Here is a 25,774-nt window from a genome sequence, read left to right on the forward strand (position 1 = left end):
CAAGTCTTTCTTGCATAGACTTTTCTTCTGTTTTATAATATAATAACAGAGGTTGTCATCCCTGAACCAGTCTTACACGCTTCAAATAAATAGAAGTTACTTTGCGAAAATATGCAAAATGTTCTTATATAATAGCACTAGCAATTTGTCAGTTATAGGCTTTTAGTCCACATCTTCAGGTCTCACTGGATGAGCTAGCGGAACCACAGATTTTTTATTTATATCTCTCGAACAAGCTTTTCTCATATCTGAAAAGTAAAAAAAATACATTACTATTTCATTACATGTAAATTGGCTTGCTCAGAAAATGAATAGATGAATAACCCATAGACCAAATTAATACAGTAATAAATGAAAATCTCTATGTATATAGTTACACAACTAGTGTCTGATAGTTTAAATAATATATTTTAAGTGACTCTAAGAGATGTAATTGTGCAACTACTTGATGTATAAAAATTTTGACTTAGTTGTATTTAAAATTTTGGTAATGTACCATTTCTATCTGGATATGTTTAAATAATTTATTCTCATAAAGAAACTTTGCATATAGGTACAATGTGCCTGTAAATTCCTTGATATGAGGCAAGAGAATAATATAGTTTCCCTTCGGGTCTTAAACTGGCTTTTAAAAAAGAAAGGTTTGAAATGCATATTATATAGGTAACAAACAAGTTAATGTTACCATAAGCATCTTCATCAGGATCCCCAGAGTAGTACTCCAATACAGTTCGGTACACAATGTACCCCAGATTCTTGTACATGTTGATTGCTACTTTATTACTAACTCTGACAAACAAGTCCACAAAGTAGGCTTTCTTCCTATAATGAAGGAACATTTTTATATGTAGAGAAAGATCGAAAGTCTTTAAAAACAAAGCTTAGCTTGTATGAAATAAGTAATACAATAGTAAGCATATCATAATATTAAAAAGATACTATTTTTATGAAATTATAAGTGCATAAATTAATTGTACACACAACAGAAAATATTGTTATATTGTAAATCTTTTCATTAAAGAAAGTAGTAATGTTTACGAGTATCATAGAAGTACAAAACTTACTTTTCAGAAACATCTTCAAGAATATTCATCAAGGTAGCTGCAAGACCAAGTCTCCTGTAGTCGGGACTGACTGTCAAAGCAGTCACATGTCCATGCCAATTCTCACCATGGCCCTCGGCTTTGCCCATTACTGAAAATAAGTGTACCATTAACTGCAAAAATTAATTAATTCTCAAAGTAAAGTTTAATCACATAGATGCATATTTACTAAAACTAAATTAAAGGTTTATAATTTTATCAAAAACCAATGAAAAATATTTGTAGACCACTATATTATAGTCCTTTGTATATTAATACAAAGGACTTATTGAAAGTACTGCTCCAGACTTAGTCTGTTAAATCAAAACTTATTATAGCTCCCAAGAGATATGCAATGATATTGTCAATGTAAATCATAATAGCATATTACTATATCCCATAATTTCGCCACTCGGTGATTCCGCTACTTGGAAATATTCGGGCCAGTGTGCTAAATACTGTGTATAAAATGACAATCCGTACGTTTCGGTAAGCGGGTCCAAATTTCTGCAAGGGAACAATACATTTTATTTCACTAGCTTTTCAAAACAGAATGATCAAGTACGAATCCAAGTATAATATAAATAGCTTACACATTATTAAAAGTCAACATATCTTCGCAAGTAAAAGGACGAATTGTTGTCATTTTGATGTAATTAGTTTTGTTTTAATTTTTTTAAATGTATGAAGTTATAACACTAGTATTTTATAGGTTATGTTTTAAGTTTTCACCATATACAGTTATACACACGAAACTGCAATTTACAGTATGTATTATAGTAAATCGGATGAAATTTAATGACAATATGGACAATGGGAATTCTAATTTGTCACTGTCAAGTGTCAAGTGTCACTATTAGTCCAATAAATTTTCCAGTTTCGGTCATGGCAGAGGCGCCACTGTCCATTTAAGTCCATTATAATATTGCATAGGTTGACAAAACTACCTATAAAGTGGAAAAAAATAACGATAATATTTGTCAATATTTAACGTACTATTGAGAATCTCTTATAACAATGTGAAAAATTATTCATTTTACTGACAAACAACGTAAGTTCTAGTTTTTAAGATCATAATTTTATTAAATTGACGTACAAATTAAAACTTTATATTTGGGGGAATTTAAAAATCGTTCATGAAGCTGACAAGAAATATATTTTTTTCGAAAATCGTCACACGCACAGTAGCTTTGTCGGATTGTAGTTTAGGTTTTCGAAATATCTTCAATGATTTAATCGTTCAGAAACTATAATTACATTACAATAATCAGTCATAGTTCATAGTCATTTAATACCATAACTCTGCAAGTAATAGAAAATAACGAATCACCACATTTTATTTCTTTATAGATTTTTATAAGTACTATAAAGTATTTAAAAGGTCATATAAAACATCAAAAAGTGTAATATTTAATACTTTTATTACATATCAATAATTTATGTATCAATTGGCTACTTGACACTTTTTGGGAAAGTGTTTTAATGAATTAGTATACGTATTATATATGCCTTTCATTGATCACTTTTTCGAAAAAAGGGCTATTCATTAATAAAAATCGAACTTTCTTTACGGTGAACGGAACGTCGCGTTAAATCAGGCGGTCAAGTGTCATTTTGTGGCGAAACGTCATTATACTGTATACAAAGTCAACGCTTAGAAGAAAATTGAGAGTTATTTAGCTATTATAACTAAAATTTAAATAAATGACAAATTATAAGACGTGTGCAGTGACGATGTGTACAAGTACGATCGTAACAAATTTGCTTATACAAGTCCCTAAACCCAAATCTCATAAACGTTAAAGAACTTGCAGATTCTTATATGTTTAAATCCTCTGTTTGCAAGCAATGACATTTTATACTAGCTATGTAAGAGAAGTATTATTGAAAAAAAGGAATAAATTTAGTAACTCTCGAGTGATTCGTCAATTCCAAATCATTGGAACGGGACGTAATCAAAACAAAACAGCAAGTGGAAGTATTCATATATTTAATATATTATATAGATGTCTATGATAAGAATAGAATTATAAGACGTCTATGAGAATTCTATTTTAAGGGCCCATTCTGTAATTAATAGGACACAATTAAAATATTTCATGACTGTTATTATTGATGGTGCATGTGCACTGATTAAGTTACAGGACTGTATAATTAAAAATACATGATTTGCTAATATTAGTATTTTATTAACCGATTTCTTTGTTTATTTGGTTTATATGGTTCTATTAGTGAGTACACACAGTAGAACTTTTGTATATATTTATCATATGTTACAGTTACAATAATTACTACAGATCACCTAAGCTAAATTTTTGTGCTGCTTGCGTGTCTGCTTTTCTTCATTACTAAAATTATTTTCCGTAACAAATGGATATATATTTTTATCACTGTCATTTTCAGAATTAAATTGCAATGCAATAATAGGAACTGTATGGTCACTTTTCTTCCTTCATCTTGTTGGGTAGGTTACGCAAGTAAAGAAGTACTATTTCCCGTGTACTTTACTTTATGTATTTCTGACTGGTGCCCACTTTCGAAACTTTTGGCTCCACACTTCTTCTAGGCAGGACAGTCATCACATTTTCATTTTCATTGATGTACCTTGTATTCAGGACAACTTACTTTTCATGAAACACAAACTTGCCTTCCTCTTAAACTGCACATACTCTATAACGTCGTCACTATACGATTGTCGGGAAGATCTGTAAATATAAATATAACCAATTAATAACCTTAAAACAGTTCACATAAGAATATAAGTATATTTAAAAAAATCTTAATAATTACTTGATGACAACCTTTCTTCTGTCTGAAGTCAGTTAAGAAATGTTTTAATTGTCTGATATGATTAAATGTAAATATAAAGAATGTTTTACTTACGTTGTTTATTTGATATTTCCATAGGTTATCTCACGGAAGTTTTTGTATCCATTTTGATTTATTGCACTGCATATATGGATCTTCTTTAAGCAGGTTCACGCTATCAGCTTTAATATAGTATGGCTTCATTTCGGTTCACAACATAAATTCAACCAACTCTAACAGCAAACGATTTAATTATTATTTGTCTTGTTTGGTTTCGATTACTTTCGATTAACATGTATATAATAATACTCTATGGTTTCGATGTAGTGACGTCACATGACATTTGAGGCAGCACTGTCGCCGTTTTGGGATTTAAAATCCACAGATAAAAAATCGAAAATTTCTTTTTAAAAATTAAAATACTTAGAACGTATTAAAAAATAAACGAAATACTGCATAATTTATGTTTACTTATAAGCTATCATATCCAACATATTTCATATTTTATTGTTATAACTGTCAAGTACCCAATTGTTTTTCACAAAAACAATCTAAAATCCAACCTGTTCATTTTTCCCGCCAAACATTTTTATAACCAAAAACAATACTTTTAAGTTTAGTTTTTAAAATAAAACCAAGATATTAATCAGATATACATACAATTTTGTCGATGTCCATAATATAGTTGTTATAAAAATAAGTAATTTATAGAAATGTTATTAAATAAACTATGATAAAATAAGAATAAGCTACATTGCGGATTATGACCACGTTTGGTAAAAATGTTAACATTCAAGACCAATTAGCTTATAACGTAATTATGTTAAAGTAAAGAAAGAAATAGTATTTTTGTTAACTTTTTATTATTTGTTGCCGACTTTTGAAGATATTTTGGTAACAATCTAACCTAGATAAGCGTAAGCTGATCGTTTATTTGCTTTTTGTTTTTCTATTATTGCCATATGAAATAATCTCGCTTACGTTTGGAGCTATTATCCTACTCGTTTTACCACATGTCGAAAGGCATATTTATTACTCTTTTACAAGCTAAAAGCTCAAGTGGAGCGATCTATGGGCTTCTTGCAGTTTACCAACACGACAATGGCCGAATTGTCCGTATAAAATATTTTTTATTGGCTCATACAGCCAAACCTGCCATGTCTTTGGTTTTAAAAATGGCGTATACAAGCTTTTTGTTTGCCGGTTTACGCTGTTGAATGGATAGTTTTCAAGACCCCGCGCGTATTCGGACGACACGTAAACGTCGTTAATATGAGAATAAAGTACATGTGTAGGTACAATAATCAACACCATGGACCCAGTGAACATATTTCTGTAGCGTTATGGTGAATTAGAATGGTGCCTGTGGTTCGTCAAGCTCTCACGTCGTCAGGTTACCCATTCGTAACGTAAATATCACCCAGCGGACGTTTTATATTTCAGATATGACAGCGTCGCGAAACAGTAGATAATGGAGAGTTCAGAGGATGATGCGGGCGCTGCGACGATCGCCTCCCGCCGTACATCGGCGCGGGAAAAGGACATCGGAGGTATTGAGGACGTCAATGCAACTAGTAGTTCGCAGCAAGAATCTTCCGAATCGAGAACGACGGGCGAAAACCTCGCGATGTCGGAGGACAACTTCGACGGCGACAGTGTGCCTTCACCGTCGACGCACGACGTCAACACTAGCACCGAAGCGATCTTGGACATGATAGATGAGATCGTGGATGGACCCGGAGCACCGAAACGCCTACCTCTCGTCTTGGATACTGATGATGCTGGTGATACAATTCAGAGTAGTGAACCGTCGGAAAGTGCAAAAGAGGAAGTTAAAAATGTGTTAGCCGAAAATGCACCCCTGTCACCAAACACCACTGCTGTCGTTAGTGCCAAAAGTGAAAATGTGATAAGTTCAGAGTGCGTCGATGTGCAAGCGGAAAGTACGTCGCAGAATGAGGCCACAGCAGAGGCGAGTACTGAATGTGTTTATATACCGCCGTCAAGCACCCCTAAGGCTGACTGTGATGAAACATCTGAGTCCACAGATGCTAAGGAGCCCATTGCATCTTGTTCAGAAGTGCCACCCAGCAGCCCACCCCCAAATATTCCATCCAGCAGTGAACCTCAACCAATTGAACCTATATTAGACTCTAACAATAGTGCATCAAGTGAACGGACAGTAAAATGTGTGACATCGAGTGATATTCGAGACAATGTGACTGTTGAAAGTGCAGAGTCAACCTCTAGTGACAATAGTGTGAGTGATGGAAGAGTGCAAGTAACTGAAACTGTGACACGGTCGCCTCTCAGAAGACGTCTCGTGCGACCAGCCCCTAGTGATCGTAGGCCTGATTCTACTGTGTCGTCGACGGTAGATTCACAAAGTATTAATCTTAACACATCGGAACAAACTAGTGAGTGTGTTGTCAAGGATGTGTCTAGTTCGTCTGATGCTGTGCCCCTTGTACATGGTAATGTAAAGCCAGAAGAGATTAGAAATGTAAGTGAAGTTAGTATCTGCCAAGCAGAAACATCAATGTGTCCTCCTAAAAAAATTAAGCTAATTAGACAAAAAATTACTCCACAAGTTAGCCATAGTATAACTACTGAAAGTGTAAACGCTACACAATCTCTGCCAAGAGAAAGAGAACAGTGTCAATCAACATCATCTGAAAGTCTCTCTACTGAATCATGTACTGAGTCAACAAGTTGCATTAGTACTTCAAAAGCAGACATTGAACCTGCAAAAAGTGATTTAGTTTCCGATCCGGTACCTATTGAACCTGATAGTGAAACTGCTCCTCAATCTTTAGAATCAGACAGCAAAACACCTGTTATCATAACAACAACAGATACATGTGATAGAAATGATGAATCCTTACAGGAGAGTGTGCCTAATACATCTGAATCTTCAGAGGATATTAACAAGGAAACCAAAATAGTACCACCAATAAAATTAAATCTATCCATACCAAGTTCTACAGAATCGCCAGAAAAAGAAACTGAAGTGCAGACTAATGACAATAGTAGTAGTACTAGTAGTCATGAGACTGAACCTGAATGTACAAAACAGGTTCCTAAATTGACAATAAAACTGGGAAATAAATTAGTTGAAGAACTAAAACCACCAGTGCCTAAAGTTACAATTAAACCAATAAGACCTCCACCACAACTAAATCAAGAAAATCCAGTTGAAGGTCAACAATCAAACAATCAAATACCAACTGTAACTAAAATCAATATAAAACCTATTCCTAGAAGGCCAGAGAAAATTACAGACTTTCATAGAAAATCCAGTAGTAGTGAGATATCGGAATCAGAATGTTCAGAAAATGATGAAAGTACAAGCACTTCAGACCAAGCATCGGCATCAGATCATGGACCACCAGATGTAGTTCCAAAAGTTACAATAAAACTGGGCAAACCTGGTACCGAAACTGAAGGAAAATTTTATACTGAGCAAAATATTCCAAAACTGACAATAAAGGGAATCCAAAATAGTGAAAATGACGAACAAAGTAGAACGGAAAGTCCATCCAAGCTCAAAGTGGTTATAAGTCAAACAGATGATCGACAACCCGAAAAGATACCGAAGCTTACAATTAAAAATGTTGGAAAAACTGAAAATCAACCACTCAGTCCAAAGTTAACAATTAAACCAATAAAACCGCCCGATTCTGCACAAAAAGAGAATATTTCAGACGAGTCTGATGTTCAACAAATCCCTAAGTTAAAGATTTCTACAGATTCATTTTCTTCCAGCACAGATGTTAAAGAAAGCACACATGTGCCTAAGATAACAATTAAACCTGTAATTAAAACTGATAATGAAGCACTACCTAAAACTCCTAAAAAGACAAATGATGACCATGATCATATCCCTGTAGTGACAAAATTAAATATAAAACCTATTGTAAAGCCCACTGAAAGTGGTGAAACATCTGACAGTTTGGATGCTAAAGTTCCTGTAGTTCCGAAATTAAATATTAAACCTATTGTTAAACCTAAAGATAGTGAAGTAGATTCTAGTACAGAAGATGTACCTAAAATAACTAAATTAAATATTAAACCAATAAAAAGCCCCGATACAAACACTTCTGAAGAAAAAGACTGTGATGATTTGAAAACTGCTGAACATAGTATACCTGTTGTTACTAAAATTAACATTAAGCCTATTATTAAGCCTGTAGATGAAGATGTACATAAAGATAGTGAAAACCAGTCTTCGGAGACTGGAAATTCTAGTGATGATAATAATGATCAAATACCAGTAGTGACAAAATTAAATATCAAACCAATTTGTAAACCAAATGATATAGACGAACCTAAACCAAGTAGTTCTTTGAATGAAGATCATATTCCTGTTGTGACTAAATTAAATATTAAACCGTTACTGAAACCTGATGAGGGCAGAAAATCTCCATCTTCTCCAAAGAAGGACAGTCTAAAAACTGATATGAAGTATGGTTGTGTGCCTGTTGTAACAAAGTTAAATATTAAACCAGTTCTAAAACCAGATGATATTAAATCCAAGGCTAATGAAGAAAGTGAAGACATTTCAGTCAAAAATCCACCATTGGTTATGAAAATAAACATGAAGGCCAAGGCTGACTCAAACACAAATGAAAATGTGTACAGTATTGAAAAGAATGATAACACTGGGCATTATAATAATATCAATGAGAATATACCAACTGTATCAAAACTTAATATCAAACCTATTGTGAAGCCGCCTGATTTGGATTGTATTAAGGATATTACTACAAATAAAACTGAGCAACATGTTAATTGCTTGGCCAGTAGCTCAAGTATAAAGATAACAGATGTTGTGGGTGAAAAATGTACATCTGAGCAAATACAGAAGTCAGAGAGGGTAGATGTTCAGCCTGAAGGAAATTGTATACAAGACTCAATTGATACAAAAGGATCAGAAGGCAGCAAAGTAAATTTAATAGAACAGAAAAGTCAAAATAAAATTGTTGTGTCAGGTATGCTGGAAAATGAATTGCTGGTAGATTCTGCACAAACTAATGCAAAGACAGAGTCTTCCACTATGGACGGGTTAAATAAAATTCCAGAATATGTGAATCAAAATCTAAAAAAACCATCTGTAGAATCTGAAATGACACCTTTACAAAAGCATCAATCACATTCTAGGCAAAATTGTACTTTGTTGAAGAAGCTGCTAGAAGTTAGAAAAGATGTGGAAACTGTTCTTGATGAAAGCAAATCAAAAGTAAGCAACTGTTCATCCCCACCACAATCAAGACAAGACCGTGTATCCCCAATATCAAAGGATCTTTCGATGAAGAAAGAGGTTTTAAGTGATAAAGTAAGCACTGTGTTACCTCATGATAAACCGGATAGAGCTATCGAAAAATCTAATGATATGAGATCTTCCCCTGTACACTTAAAAGTTCGATCAATACAGGAGCTTTGTAAGGAGGTAAATGAAAGTGTAACAAAACCATTAGAAATAAATGTCTCTCATGATAAGGTAATAAATCAAAACTCTGACCAAGATTCCCCCAGAATAATATTGAAAATTAATAAGACTGATCACGGCCCTGCAGCTAAAATTATAACTGAAGAAGTAAAACGACCAGATTCACCAGCATCTGATCATTCTCCTAATTATGTTAATGATGTAATTCATCAAAATAGGAGTATTTTAAATAGCAGGAGAAAAACACATGCAGTAGCAAGTACTACGCCTATGGGTAAAAGATTGCGTAGTTCGAGGATAGTACAAAGTGCAGAGAAAGCACCCATTTTACGACGAAATGCTGGTAAAAGAATGTCTCCTGCTGAAATAAATCAACCACAAAGTAAGGAGCCTGAACTTTCAGTCTTAGAAACAAAAAGATTAAAACTTGGACAATTATTATCAAATAAGGCTCTTACAATAACTCCTATCATATCAAAAAGTCCTCAGTTGTCCCCAACTAAACAATTGGAGAATAAGCAAGTAATAAAAACTTCAAATCATTCACTTCTCAATAACGAGAACTGCTCCAAAAATGGAAACTCGAAGTTACATAATATTCTATCTAACTTACAAGCAAAACAAATTCAATCATTACCTTTTAATGATATTCACTGCACACAAAAGGATAACTGTTTGGTTCCCGAATTAGAATCTAGTACATCAACAGGCAGTTCAGATGTTGTCAGTGTGACATTACCTTTAGAAAAATCTCAACCTGGAATACACGAGATGATGTTTCACGATAATTCCGAATCTCGCGATTTTAATATGACTCCTGATGAAGTGTCACAGGATCCATTAGAAGTCGATAGTTCTAAGATCACAGCATCTAACGCGAATACCGACTGTATAGACATTCCTAAGCCCGTGGATATGACACCACAACCTAAGAAACGTGGTCGACCTCGAAAATTACCAGTCTCTGAGGGTGCAAAGCCAGTAATTACACTACCAGTACCAGCACTTGAAGAGCGACCACAGAGATCACTTCGATTATCCAGGTAATTTTCTTGCACTTTATTGAAATTTGTAATTTTTATCAAATTAATTGTTACAAAAATGCCATTGTATGATATATTTTTTAAATCTTTTGATGTGTATTTACAGGGATCGACCAGTAGTCCTAGTTAAGCCTAGAGGAGGGGGCAGAGGACGCGGTCGGGGCGCTCGGCGACTGGACGCCACGCCCTCGTCAACGCCCGAGCCGCCCGTCGAGACCGCCAACAGCATCTTCATCGAGCAGCAAAAAACCGAAGAGGAGATAGATCCCACAAGTTCCAGGATAAAGCTGCCCCGGATGACGGAGGCCCTCGACAAAATGCCGTCCATGTGCTCCACTCCGCTCACGAGCAGGAGACGAACCTCGTCGAACGAATTGAAATTCTTCGGCGAGAACGCCGAGTTGAAGGTGGTTCTGGAGAATACGTTACCTAATTTGGAGGGTTCGTTGATGAAGTCGCCTGAAATGGTGGGGGATTCGCGAGGTCGAGGTAGTCGGGGCGGGCGCGGCAGTCGCGGCGGGCGCGGCCGCACGCCGGTCAAGACGCCGCGCGGCGGGCGCGGCCGCGGCCGGGGCGGCGGCAGGGGAGCTATGTATATGAAGGTATGATCATTTACATACTTTTAATTTTAGGCATCTTTCCTTATAAATGTAGGTCGTCGTAATTTTATATAGTAGTCGTAATATTATAATAATGCTACTTAGATTTCTATTTATGTTAAAATAAATAATATTTTCCAAAATATACTTTAAAGCTTATATGTATACTTTCAGGAAACGATGGGAATATATGGCCGCGTTTGTGGCCCGGCGACTACGACGGTGCAGTTGTTTGAGGAGGAAACCTGTATGATGGACGACAACGCAACGCCGGCAAAGTAAATACATAACTATAATGTCATAATTAAAAATTGGTGATGGATATTAAAATTGTTACTAAAAACATGTACATTTTCAGGCCATCTCATCTCTTGGACGAAGACTCTCAAAGCTCTGTAAAGAGTTCTACCAATGAAAGTAATAAAATGAAAAAATCAAAATTTGCTGATCTGTTTGATAGGTAAGTTTCATAATAGAATATGTGTAAAGTTATAATATGAAGTTGATATTAATATAACTTTTGTTGTTGCAGTAATAAAGTGTGGACAGCTGCTGATGTGAAAGAGTACACATGGCCACCACCCGAGAAGGCAGATGTGGAACATCAGGTACACTATTATTACTTTGTAGTTATTTCTGACACTAAAATAACATTTTATTACTACATCCAAAACATTAATGTATATTTAGATAGACATACATGAAAATTATAAAGTCTTATTTTATAGTGTACAATTGTTTAATGTATTTTTTTTCCATTTCATTTAACAACTGAAATATTTTGAATATTGACGGAAATTCAATTGAATTGAATTGAATGAAAAACGTCCCAGCCTAATGGTTAAATTTTAAATGTGTCGTAATTATCACTTAGATTTAGTACAATTTTTAATTACAATATGCACAGAAAGGCAATGTGAACATCAAATCTGAAACATATTCAGATTTCATGTTCACATTGCCTTTCTGTTTGTCAAGTCTGCAATTTAAGGCATTCCAAATACTCAAGCAGTCAAAAATCTGTAATTGATATTAAATTTGAGTTAGTGGAAACATAAAACATTCAAATGAAAATTAAATCGTCTGTTTATATCTCCAAATTGCCATTTAAGAATTCTTCATAATTGATTGTATTTTTTGTAGTAATAGCTCAATTAAGTAATTGTGCATGAATATATTATTTTTTATAGTAATTACGGTATTAATATAGAAGTGTTGATACAGGTAATGATGATACAAGAGCAAGTAGCGATGTTTCTCGGCGTGAAGAGTTTCAAGCGGAGATATCCGGAGCTGAAGCGGCGGACAATAGTCGGCGAGGAACGAGACTACGTGCTCGGCAAAGGGTTGGTCACGGAAGCCCTTTGTGACCTCGGTCAGTAAAATTACTTCATTTTGACCAAGATACATGTATGTGGAAAGGTTAAGGTCGTCAGTGACCAAATCATGTGTAAAATTACATTAAAAAATATATACCTAGTAATTACCTACTAATTAGCAGAACACTACACCAATATTGTAATAAATAATAATATAAAAACTGTATTATAACATTTGTAACATGTTAATTGCATTCAACATCTTCCATAACTAATCAATACAAGATTTTTAGTTTGTATTCAGGATTATTTCAAAACTTGGCTTCCTAATGTTATACAACAAACAGTAGTAACATAGTAAAATTTAAAGAAATCAATGTATGTAATTAAATCCATACATTACAACTCAATAACATAACAGTGATAACCATTAACAGTTGTGCAAACAATACCTCCATTAAACCACAATAATATAATTAAATTCAAAATGATCGGATATGCTATGGGAGTACAATAATAGGATGTAGGTATATTTATTTAAATGTAAAAAAAATACCCTTCTCTCTTGTTTGTGTTGAAAAAAATTGCAAAATGATTAAATATGTTTTAATTTTTTTTTGTATAATTAACTATTATAACTAAAATGTCTGGAAGTATAATTTCAGCTTCCTTTTTAAGTGCAATCATAGCATAAATTAATGAAGATGGTTTTCTTATTTACAATTCTATTATATGATACTATTCTATTGTATGATGTAATAAAATAGTTACTACTTAAAGTGAAAATTATAAGTAAAACCATGAAACTGTTACAGGAATTACAGCGGTAGATGCAAGCGAAGTGTTAGACATAATGCTTTCGGACTACCCACACAAGTATGAGGATTATCGATCTCACCAGCGTCAGAGGCAACTCACTGAACCAGTTGAGGAACCAATGGAGGAGATAAAAGAAGAAAAACCCGAAAAGTCTGATGTCAAGATGGAGCAGAAACCAGTTGATGCGAAACCTGAACCACCAAAAGTTGACCCGGAGAAGACTAGACAGGTGAGTTTTAATATCTTCTTTAACACTATGAAACCAAGCATGATATACAATAATTTAAGGTTTTGTTTTCTATTTGAATAAATCTACGTATATACGAAAATATGTGTTTGCTAAAATATAACCATTAAATACATATTAGATCTGAATTGATAATTATAAAACCTTCAGCATTCGTAGTCTATAACAGCTTTCCTTACGCCCTGGATGCTATGGATATACAAAATGATAGGTACAATTACATGCATTCCTAGAATAGACATTTATATTTAATATTTAGCTATTTATCAGTTTTCCCAGGCTACTGAAAATGGATCTTTTTCCTTACCAGCCTATATAATATCCGATGGGTCATGTGGGGGTAAGAATCGATTTCGGATTATCATTTAGGATATCAATTAGCATGTAAAAATGTTCTGCTTTCCTAAGTAGCCTGTGTGTAATGATAAATACAGCTCACCTCATAACAGCACGCTAACGCTAAACGCTGCTGTGTTCTGGTTTGAAGGGTGTGACTTTTCCGAGGTATTCCACCTTAGTCCTCAGGGGTAACGACGTATCTGTGGCCCATCTCAGGTAGGAATATCTAATTCTATCTGGGGTTGATTACAGATGTCCATGGGCGGCAGAAGCCACTTACCATCAGGTGGACTGCATGCTCGTCTGCTTGTCACATATTACAAAAAAAAGTGTTATAACGTGCGTATCGCGTGCAGGACATGGCGCTAGCGGCGATAGCGTCGGCGAGCGAGTGGAACGCCCGGCTGAACGCGTCGCGGCAGCGCGCGTGCGCGGACCTGCAGTCGCTGGGCGTGCTGCGCCGCCGCGCGCCGCCCGCGCCGCCGCCGCCGCCCGCCGTGCGCCCGCCGCTCGGCTTCTACCCGCACGCGCTGCTGCCCGGACAGTACCAGCACCACTACCGCGCCTACACCGCGCAGCAGCTCAGGTCAGTGACGAATCGAAAGACCGCATATATCCGCACTATCGCTCGTACACCCGCAGCAACTCAGGTGAGAGATAAGTGGCATACGACCGCTTGTACGCCTAATCTGCAATACTACCGCTCGTATAATGCCTTGCACCAGGTGATTGTCAAACGCCCGCTTTTACACGTCTGCGACACTACCCCTCATGTACCGCGCAGTAGCTCAGGTCAGTGATGCTTGTGATGCAGTGATGTCTTTTAAATGCTTGTTTGTACGCGTCGTTTGCGACACTACCACACGTATACCGCGCAGCAGCTTAGGTGAGAATCGAAACGCCCGCATATACGCATCGTCTGCAACACAATTGTTCATATACCGTGCAGCAACTCGAGTGAGTGATGAGTGGTAAATGCCCGCATGTACGCCTGTCAGCAACACTACCGCTCGTATACTGCGCAGCAGCTCAGGTGACTGATTAGTGGTAAATGCCCGTTTGTACGGCTGTCAGCAACACTGTTTGCAGTAGCTCAGATGAACTTACATTAAACGACAATCATATTTATCAAGGGTATTATTTTCTCGCATTTAATAGCAGATTTTTGATTGATCAAATAGTTATTAAAATTAGCCAATCCTATTTGCGGTACGTTAAAATTACAAAATCACAGTTTCGTTGAATCACAGCCGTAATTTTTATCGTCTGTTATTATTCTAAAATATTTTTATTTTAAAATTAAAAGAAATATAAATATTTCTTTTAATTTTATATTGTATAAAATATGTATTTCCAAAATACATGTACCTTGTTAAACCTAATAATAATAAATATTTCGTCTAGACAGCAATAAAACTATAACAACTTTCTGTCTAATTGCTGCACCTACTGTAGGTATGTATTCTATTTATATCTGGTTATGATAAATGATCCATGTCAGCACAGACTGCTTAACTTGTTTTAGTAAAATTTACCCCATTTAAGTATGTAATTTAAAAACTAATATTGAGTAGAATCGGGCTCTAAACTCATTTGTAACCCTCTTTTACTATATTTTTTTATTTAAAAATCATAATTTGTAACACATAGCATGCTGTAATTACCTTTAATTATAAGAACAGTTACCTATGCCAAAAATATTCAATGTATACCTTATAATTGTATGATCTGTGTCTTATGTTGGTAATCCATAAATAAATAAACAAAAGACACTAAAGAATCACATAAGATTCCCATGTTTCCTGCTGCAGGTACTTCCCGTTGAACACAGCGATGGAGGCGCCGCCCGCGCCGCCGTCGCCGGTGTGGAGCTCGGACTCCGAGCCTGAGGGCTCCTCGCGCGCGTCCTCCAGCGACCCCGACGACGACGCGCACCGCCCCGCCAAGGTAAGAAAACTAACAAGTTTTACCTCGGATCTATTTTTGTTTTTTTTTTTCATACATTAATGTGTCATTTAATATGACTGTTTTTCCCAATATAAACATAATTATATAATTATTTCCAAAAAACATGTAAAGTAGAACTGTTTTTCCCAGTATCAATAAACATAATTATGTAATTATTTCCAAAAAACATTTAGTATTGAAGTGTTTATAAATTAGCTTAAGAATTGCTATGAATTACAATCTGCTCTTTTTCTCAATAATGAAGAATAAATTCTAAAAACAATGCCATTTAACAAAGATTACAACATTTGTATGTATCTATGTGGTTTTCGGAGTAAAATCTGATCTATTCAGATTTATGTTTCTTTCACTTTTGACATCATGTAAACACTGATGTAACAAACTGAATCTATTCTATCATCTGCAGCGGAAAAAGCTGACAAAAACGAAGCGAAGCAGTCAAGCCGAAGCGGGCTCGTCGTCGTCGAACGCCGGCGCGAGCAGCAGCAAGGACGAGGCGAAGGGCGGCGAGGAGGTGGACACGTGCCGCGTGTGCAAGCTGCGGCTCGAGGCCAACCGCAAGTACACGCACGAGAGGTTCCTCGTGTGCGCCAATTGCAACGCCAAGCGTGAGTATCGTCGTAGAATCTGCGCCAAACCGCTAGTCCGACCTGAATAAAGAAATGAGTTGCTTCGCAATAGCAAATCGTAGGTATTAGCGGGACGAAGACAGCGCGGCAACCCCCCGGGCACCTGTTCGATGCCCGCTCTCGTCCACGGGTACATAGCTGCGTTAGTGGGTCTTTACTGTTGCTACGGAGTATATGCTTGTATTTGTGTTCGATACCATTGGCTCTCTGACTACACCTGCGCGCAACAACTTCAGAGCGGACTAGAAGTTTGGGCGCAGATTATACGACACTCGTACTTCATTGTCGTAACGAAGGGAAGCCGTCGAGCCGAAGCGGGTTGTCTTTGTGGTCAAATCCCGGTGATTTAGTAGGAACAACGTCATTTTTGTTTTTTCCTTCTTGTACATTTTATAGATATGTTTTACTTTTAACATAGGGGCAGCACAGTGAATTAAATCATAAAAAAAACTCGTTTGTCTCATACATTAGCTTTGAAAAAATAAATTTCGAATGATATAGTCTCGAAACTGTCGTGTTACTTGTATAATGGAAATCATTGACAACGACATAAATGTATATAAGCACAGATTGGGATACAATATTAGGATTTTCAATATAAATACAATAATAAAATTCATGGAATTCAAAAATATAATATTCCGCAGTTCACCCGTCATGCGTGGATCTGAGCGCGGACACGATCCGCAAGTGCCGCGAGTACGCGTGGCAGTGCGCGGAGTGCAAGTCGTGCTGCGCGTGCGCGCGGCCCGCCGACGACGACAAGATGCTCTTCTGCGACCTCTGCGACCGCGGCTTCCACATCTACTGCGTGGGGCTGCCCGCGGTGCCCGGCGGTATGTACTTCATAGCGCTCACTAGCCGATCTGTGCCAATTCGTTGAGGGTTAATTATATTTTTCTGAAACATCATATTTTTCTCAATTTCCGCTGAATAAATATACATTTGCCATTATGTTTCGCTGAACTCTTTGTTCAATCATAATAAAATTTGGCCTGTATCACTCCTGAATAATATAACTTTCTGATTGTGAAAGAATTTTCCTGATCTGTTCAATATTTTCGAAGATTAGTCCTTACAAACAAACAATTAAAGTAACAAACTTTACCTCTTTATAATATTAGAATAGATTGGTTAAAGTTTCCTATTTGAAATGTGACAAGACTATCGCCATACAATTTTTTCGCGTAATGGATATGTAGTGCTATATTCTGGTTTGATAAAAATAATGAAAGGGAGATAGAAAAAAGTAAAGGTATAACTGATTCACTAACTATTTATTTACTTCTTAAGGTAGCATTTTAAATAAACTTTAAAATCTTATTTATTTGATGTTGATACTGTTTAGATGTATCTTTTGGAGGTAATGGTATTTTAACATTTGATGAATTTTGTATTCATTTACTGCTTGTTCTACTAATATTATAAAGAAGAGAGTATTACATAAAGCAGGCGTGCCCATGGACATCTGTAATCAACCCCAGACAAGATTAGATATTCCTACCTGAGGTCGACCATAGATATACCGCTACCCCTGAGGACTAAGCTGGAACGCATTGGAAAAGTATGTCTCCCTTCCCACACTCTTCAAAACGGAACACAGCAGCGCCTAACACTGTTGTTATTAGGCAGAAATAGGTGTGGCGGTGAAGAATTAGGTGAACGAAACAAAACGCCTCTCTTGTGCGTTCGCGTGATGGAGACATACTTTTCCGAGGTGTTTTAACTTAGTCCTCAGGGGCGCATCTGTGGCCGACCTCAGGTATGAATATCTAATCCTATCTGGAGTTGATTACAGATGTCCATGGGCGGCAGTAGCCACATACCATCAGGTGGACTGCATGCTCGTCTGCTACTACTACATTGTAAAAAAAAACTATTGGACTGTGTGTTACAAAGTACTCTAATACTTCATGCTAACTCAAGTACATTGTGAATACTCTGGACTCGAGTCCTGAGTCCTGACTCAATTCTTTTTTTTATGAGTACTAAAGCACACGAATACCAAAAATGGCCGACTCGACACATCATCACAGTGACAGACGGAAAGACAGCTAAGTTTTAGTAAAGGGTACCGTTTTTATCCTTTGGGTACGGAACCCTAAAACACTTCCTCTAATAAGCAAATATTGACTCGTCCGCACGTGATGTTTGCAGGTCGCTGGCACTGCGTGGAGTGCGCGGTGTGCAAGTCGTGCGGCGCGCGCGAGCCGGGCGGCGGCGGCGGCGCGGCGGCGGGCGGCGCGCCGGGCGAGTGGCACCACCAGACGCGGCGCGGGCCCGGCGGACACAAGCTGTACTCGCACTCGCTGTGCACGCCGTGCGCCAGGTATGTCGCTACACAAGGGACTTGAGATTTCTTTTTTTCTTTTTTTTTTATATTTGAGCCTAACGATAAAGCAGACGTGCTACCTAGACATGTTAAAAATAATCGATTATTATTTTCTTATAATTGATTTGTACAGTAATGTTAATCGATTTTTTATAAATCGAATATACAAATTACGTGTTTAAATCTATTTTTAGAAACAGTACGTATCTATGCAACGGATGAAAAATCATGAATTAAGTTCATATGTATAAGTTGATTAAATAAAAACGGTGCCATGCCGGTGCTGGTGTAATTTATATAAAATCTATTAATATTACTGTAAAAATCAATTATAACAATATAATAATCGATTATTTTTTAACATCTCTGGTGCTACCTGAAGGAAACTAGTCAATGTCAACGTCAACAAATATTTGCAACACCAGAGGAGTGTTGAGTGTTGATATAATATGTTAGGCGTTTTTTTTTAAGTATGACTACGCTGATTAGGTGTTTCGTATATTAAAGTATTTTGAACACTAATTAGGGTGTATTACGTATTTTAAAGTATTTAAACACTGATTAGGGTTCATTTATATCTAGACAATGAAGCCAGAAATAGGTTGTTTTAGGCAAAGTTATATTTTTTTACTAAAGAGGCCACTACTATTTTACTGAATTTTTCTTCATATTTTCAATTTTCTTACGTATTGCTAATAAAATAATGTTGTGCTACTTCTATATGCGTTATTTAACTTTAGAATTATCGAACAAATAATTTTAAAAGTAAATAATTCGTTTAAAAAGTACCTAAAGTTGTTATTTAAAAAAAATCTACGACGTTTTAGTAAGTGGCCTAATTTTCTTGTCTGCAGATATTTGAACAACAACATCTTTAGGAATACGTATTTTTGCGTTGACAGTATGATATTATGGATAAATAAAAAACTCATATTAGAATTTCTTATGTGGCGCTGTGGAAACAAAAAGATGAGTACACAAACAATAAACCACAGAATTGCAATCAACATTTATATAGATATCTACCTGGTCGGGAATCGAACCCAGATCTTCCCCAGAAGTCCCCTTGCGAATCATCTAAAAATGAAATACAGTCATTGATTATACTTCAAGTTGTTAAAAACTAGCAACTACAAGTATTTATAAGAATTATTTGTGGTTAGTGCACACTATAATGTCCAGCACTAGATGTAATATAAGGTGGTTTGGTATTTTACATTTGTATATAGGTTATCTATTGATATGAAAAAAATGTGCAATATATGTAGATTAGGATCTGTATGAAGTGGAACCAAATTGTAAATATTAATATATCAAGTAGCCTCAGAAGGGTTTTATATCTGCGTAAAGTCTACAAATTTATTCTTAACATTTTAACAGTAGGTTCTGTGTTCCCATAATGACTACAACAATTGAATAAAAATACAAGAGACACTGTCCCTCAACACAAAATTTTACAACACTTTATTATAAGATCAATAACTTCTCTATTAATTGTTGATTAATATAATCATTGATGCATTTATTAGGTAGGTATTAAAGAGCTACCTTTAGGATATTTACTATATACCATGTTAATAAGAATTTATTTCTTTATTTATAATTGAAATAGTATTTTACAATGATGAGTTGACCAAATTAGTGATTTTGATTAACTATATTTTCTTCTACAATGTGTGTATATAGATTTAATTACCCTTGTTTTGATAGAGTACACAGATCTCATTTTTACTTATAAAATAAATAGTTAATTTATTTATATCATTAGATCATATGAATTTTATTTGAAGTAGTTAAGAGAAATTGTATTTATGTAAAATTCTGTGATGCTTACATAAAAAATATATTAAAATTGTACCATAAAGTATTTCTAGATTAATAAAATAATAGTTTGGTAACTGAATGTGGTACTTATGTTAATATAAAAAAAGATGATAAAGAAAACCACATTATATAAAAGGTTAAGAAAAATCGTGTACTCTATTTGTTTTTTAAGTCGTCGGTAATGAGGACACATGCGTGTTGTAAAAACCTGTAGATAATCCCCTTCCTGATTTGGTACTATTGTCTTACCTGTGCTTTAACCTCTGTTAGTAATCGTAATATAGGTATAAAATGGTTGCAGGTTTTTTTTTTAGTTTAATAAAATTAATGAGTTTTAGTCATTCTCCTTTTTAGGTTAATCTGAATTTCTAATTGCAATATTTGTGTCATTAATTATTTAAACCTTAACCTAACCCTTATTATTTCTTTACTTTACACTTTGTGGTTCACATTTTAAATGTTTTCGGTGTTGTTTTTCAAGTAAAATCAAGAGTGGCCACGTCAAAACCTGAACACGTAGTTGCATAGATCGAGAAGAATATGTAGCGCGGGAGGCGAATAGCAAAGTACAAAGTTTACATAGTCTTTAAATATTCTATGTGTAATTTGTTTACGTAATAACTGGTCTTGGTAGTTACTGTGTACTCACGTCACCCCATGCGTGTTCGATGTGGACTAACATAAGCCGCTCCATCCTGTGTCTTCACTGTCGACATCCGCTTTGTCTTTGGTATATTTGTAGCATTTTGCCCCCCCGCATAATGTTTACTATGAGATCCGAAGCAGCGTTCTTAATTAGCACACTCCCCGGCTGCCTAATTCTACTAATTAATAGCGTATTCTTTTACAGCATGGTACATTTATTTATTTTACTCAAGTTGAATTTGTTTTACCCAATGACGACATATTTCTGTGTTGTTACTTAGCAGAATTAGGCTTTTGATAAAGTTGCATGCTACACATCCCTTGATTTGTAAGTTATTTATATTAGTTAATCTGTACTCGAAGACTGTGTGCTCTTGACTATTTTGAACATATTTTGCTAGTTAATTCTTTTTTCTTATATTCGAGCATACAAACTTCTAAACGAACAGTAAAGTAGGACTTGATAAAAAACATATCTTCCAAATTTATCGTCAATAATTTGTATATTTTAATCTTAATTGCATAACAATAATCTTCACTAATTAGGCCTAATCTGTATATATGTTTAGTGATAATTCTAGTTTAGTCGACTTTACTGTGAATTTCATAATATTGTTGGTATTATACAATGAGAGTATTAGATTAACTTGTAATTGATGCAATACATAGTTCGTTTAAATGTTAATTTGTGTTGCCTCAGTTAATATAGCATAGGTCCACTGGGTGTCGACATGCCATCATCGTCGCTGATGTACTAACTTCATTGTCTCATGTAACATACCGAACTAACCACGGGTGTAGAAAATCATCAGTTCTCATTGAGTTCACTAACTTGAAGTACACTTTATTACTTGTCTTCTGGCTCCTTGCACGACGACATAACCGTATTATTTTGATTTCAAAATGTGTTTCATAATCTTTCATATTGTATTAGTAGTTTTATTCTTATATGTTGTATGTATTATATGTATACATATTTCAATTAACTTTCAATATATGTGTTACTTTTTGTTATATGATCAGCACTTTTAACTTTTGGTTTGGATGTAACTTTTAAAAACATTACAATTTTCGAAATTTATCAATGTAGGGATGCTTCTATTTTTACTTCAATTTAACTTAACTTTTAATATGTAGTACGCTTTTAATATCTAATATTTTAATTACATTCCAATAAAAGGTCCTTTGGCATTCGTTTTGGCAATCATTTCCAATTCTCTATTAACTCGAACAAGCTTCGATGCGCGAGCCAATAGAAGATAAGTAATAAAGCGACGAAGTATGAGTTGAGACCGTCCAGTCGGCAGCGGGTCTCGTGTGGATACTAATGGCGTGTTTCTGTGTTCCGGTGCTTGTGCGCGTACAATCCGTATGTGTGTGTGCGTACGTAGGGCGTATCGCATCGGTCGCTACTGCCCGCTGTGCGAGCGCTCCTTCATCGGCCCGAAGGGGACAATGCAGCTCGTCATATGTAAGCTCTGCGATAGGCAACTGCATCAAGGTACGTCACCCCCTACCGACCAGTAGACCGCATACGCTTACACCCCACCACATCCGCGGTTGGAAGTTAAACGGTTGTCTTTCGCTGTTGTTGTTTCTAATGTCGCGAATAGCGTGTACAGCTGGTTCGAAATTCGGGGTGTTAATTATTTTTTATAATAATCGTTTGACGTCTAGCCGCATTTTTTTCTATATTGCTTGTGTTATGCAAACATGAGGATATAATTTTTGTAATATAAATTCAATTATTACAGTAAAATTATAAAGTCAATACAAAAGTTATATCCTCATATTTGCTGCTTCGCTTTACCCGTTATGCATTATGCGCATGGTTACATATAAATCATTATACGAATGTCGATATCAGCATTACTTAAATAATATATACTTCATGCTTCCTCATATATTTCGCTGTCTTAACTATCACGGTTCCTCCTTACACAACCTTGTAAATCGCCTCCGAAAATTGTGTCCAACAGGCTTTAACATGAATTTCAAAACATTTACCGTGAGATATACAGAGAATCGATACATTAATAGGAAGCTTTGAGTTTTGTTAGATGTGATATATAGATAAGATCGTATAGGTGACCGCATGATGTATATACACAATATACCTATAATCCGCCTCGTATAGTCGATAGCTGGAACTATTGGTTCGCAACTAGGCAATCACGAGGGTACCGTCCTCAAATAGACAAATAGTTACGTCGATTTGTGTGTGCTACGTATACGTTGTTTGTTCTGCAGCCGTGGTGACGTCGCTGGGCCGACTCCTTCGTTTGATTTCTTACTTATTTCATTTTATGATTTAAAAAAAATGTATATGCAAATTATAATTGAATTATAAGTTGAATAAATGCTAATAAAATGGTCTACTGCTACTTGTTACAAAAATATAATTGAGTGTGGTAAAGTGAAATCGAACGAAGGCAACATCGGCCCAGCGTGGTCCGGAGTGTGTGGATGGAGTACAGCTGGGCGGTTGTCCGCAGAGTGCGTTAGGCCGACGGTGTCTGCGCTGAACGTGCTGGACTACACGTGCGGCGAGTGCCGGCGCGGCGGCATCACGTCGCGCGCGGCGGCCGTGCGCCTCGCGCCGCGCACCATCGCCACGCTGTTCATGGCCAAGCGCCGCTTCAACAAGTACGCGCACCGCCAGTACCTGGCGTCGCGCCGCCGCGCGCCCGACGCCGCCGACGCCGCCGACGCGCCCGACGCCTCCGACGCGTCCGACTCGGTGGAGCCCGCGGACTGACCCGCGAGTGCGCGAGTGTACAGTTTCGGACCGTGTAATATATTTAGCCGTAATAGTTTGTACGTGACTCTCGTTCGCTTCGGTACGGTTGGAAGGTGCCCGCGCCGTCGGCGGCCGCGAGACGTCGCGGGCGGGCGGTGGCCGTAGGGAGCGGGTCCCGATGTGAGCTGTACAGTAACTTAATACTAACTTCACTATATGGGTAGCTGGGCAATCATACTATTTTTAATATTGATAGATTACGTTTTAATGGTTCGCCGCGAGACGGGCCGCGTGTGCGCTCCGCGCGTTATTTATGTCGAGGCGAGTAGGATCGAACGTTTTGAGTAGTGTGCCTGATGTTAGTTTCTTGGAACGAACTTACGCCGTGAGACCGACTATTGTTTATATGTGTGTGAATCTGTATCGAGATACGTGTCTCGTTTAGTATGCTCCTTTCTGCGATTGTTTCCAAAACTGCAAAATAAAATGTATATTGTAAAGAATCTGCCTTTTAATGCATTTGTCGTGCAATCGTTGGTCTTAAAATTTGGTTATTGCATCATTTGAAAAATGAAGACAGAGCGCATTTTGTTTTATTTTTCTTATAATAGAATAATTATAGATTACTGTTAATTTTGCTTAATAAGGTATTTATTTTAGTTATACATTTATATGGATACAACTGTATACAATCTAATACCCACTATATATTCGAGGATAACGGTAATAGGTATTTGGGATCCCAGTAAATCGATGAATAAATGATATACACTGACTGAAGTTAAATGAATTACTTACTTATATGATTATTATTAATATTGTTTGCAAACTGTATCCCCATTAGACAGGTTTGCATAAAAATTATATTGTTTTAAAGCTGTTGATAATTATACTTATTTAGATTATAGGTTCTCGTTTTGTTAGTTTCTCAGCAGCTCTTCCTCCCAGACATGGATTTAATATTATTATCGTTTTATTTAGAAGAAACGCTAACTATTGTCTGAAATGAATCTCTGTGAGCAAGCAGTATCTTAGATATTCTTGGTTTTGTGACATAATTTGAATTTATCATAAGGTAATGGTGAATTTATATTTTTTTCCTGAATTTTGTTTTTGTTATTACAATTAAATACGTTGAATGTTTTAACTTTTTATACGTAGACAATAGTCAGCGTTTTGACTTAATTTCAAAGTACAAAACTCATAGGCTACCTATCTTATATTTTCTAATTTATTCACGTTCGTCCTGAAAATGTGCACCCAATTACGATAGATTATAGAGAATCATATAAATTATTTAGCCGAGAGTATAGTATGTTTATTTTCATTATGGAGAAATTATATTATTTATTCAACAATGAACATAGTATTATCGCCGCCATTGGGTGTCAGTTTCCGGGACGGAGCCCTGTGCTGTCCTGTATACGTAAGGTTGTCTCAGATGTATGCATTTGCTGTACTTACGAACCCTTCCGCGCGCTATCGTCTTTAACCACTGCTGTGTGCAATTGTCCCCAATATGTTGTGTATTATATTCTTGTATTAGATCTATGTAAGTGCAGGTAATCAGTAACTTGAACTAATGCTGGTTAAGTGTAATGTATCATGATTAGTTTATAATTATGCTTTCGTTATTATTAATCATAATTTACTTAGTGACAATTTTTAAGATAAAGAAAAATTATGTCCTCAAATTATTTCATCAAATCATGTTATAACTTTTATACGATATACACAACTGGTTTGGGTGTGCCTCACACCGTAATTCGCATTGCTTTATTGACACAGGTGAATTATTAAGACTTACTTGTAAGAAGAATAATGATAACTTTATGTCTACTTAATGCAAGTGTAAACGTTCTAGAAATCTCGCACTGTTCGGTCAATTTTGTAAAAAAATAAAGTAAATTTAATTTGAGTTCTGTTTTTTA

The 25,774-nt window shown here is 36.0% G+C and overlaps 2 protein-coding genes and 1 long non-coding RNA gene across 8 annotated transcripts; 1 reads left to right on the forward strand and 2 right to left on the reverse strand.

The window, feature by feature from the left end:
- Window positions 1–6: 6 nt before the first annotated feature.
- Window positions 7–1,875, reverse strand: Naa20A (N-alpha-acetyltransferase 20 A). Its single transcript, XM_073079348.1, has 5 exons — window positions 1,676–1,875; window positions 1,474–1,589; window positions 1,065–1,194; window positions 686–822; window positions 7–248 (listed from the first exon to the last, which is right to left on the reverse strand). The coding sequence occupies exons 1-5, from the start codon at window positions 1,726–1,728 to the stop codon at window positions 163–165; spliced, it is 522 nt and encodes a 173-aa protein (XP_072935449.1). The 5' UTR covers window positions 1,729–1,875; the 3' UTR covers window positions 7–162.
- A 1,180-nt stretch (window positions 1,876–3,055) lies between these two features.
- On the reverse strand, window positions 3,056–4,163 carry LOC140757476 (uncharacterized). Its single transcript, XR_012103987.1, has 2 exons — window positions 3,966–4,163; window positions 3,056–3,787 (listed from the first exon to the last, which is right to left on the reverse strand). It is a non-coding gene; the product is annotated as an uncharacterized LOC140757476 (long non-coding RNA).
- Window positions 4,164–4,879: 716 nt separating this feature from the next.
- e(y)3 (PHD finger protein enhancer of yellow 3) lies at window positions 4,880–25,761 on the forward strand. 6 transcript variants are annotated; one of them, XM_073078817.1, is made up of 15 exons: window positions 4,880–5,181; window positions 5,334–10,382; window positions 10,489–10,984; window positions 11,156–11,259; window positions 11,340–11,441; window positions 11,514–11,589; window positions 12,206–12,356; window positions 13,116–13,348; window positions 14,062–14,291; window positions 15,517–15,652; window positions 16,080–16,281; window positions 16,950–17,138; window positions 18,460–18,631; window positions 22,495–22,604; window positions 23,599–25,761. In XM_073078817.1, the coding sequence occupies exons 2-15, from the start codon at window positions 5,362–5,364 to the stop codon at window positions 23,859–23,861; spliced, it is 7,485 nt and encodes a 2,494-aa protein (XP_072934918.1). In that variant the 5' UTR covers window positions 4,880–5,181; window positions 5,334–5,361; the 3' UTR covers window positions 23,862–25,761. The 6 variants fall into 6 exon arrangements, 4 of the variants coding, with proteins under 4 accessions (XP_072934918.1, XP_072934883.1, XP_072935050.1 ...); XM_073078782.1 differs by having other exon boundaries at window positions 4,880–10,382; XR_012102815.1 differs by lacking the exon at window positions 22,495–22,604 and adding an exon at window positions 20,940–21,024 and having other exon boundaries at window positions 4,881–10,382; window positions 23,599–23,737.
- Window positions 25,762–25,774: the final 13 nt, after the last annotated feature.

Source organism: Epargyreus clarus, unplaced genomic scaffold, assembly GCF_041222505.1.
Source record: "Epargyreus clarus isolate Ecla_fem2 unplaced genomic scaffold, WU_Ecla_fem_2.2 ptg000001l, whole genome shotgun sequence".
NCBI lineage: Eukaryota > Metazoa > Arthropoda > Insecta > Lepidoptera > Hesperiidae > Epargyreus > Epargyreus clarus.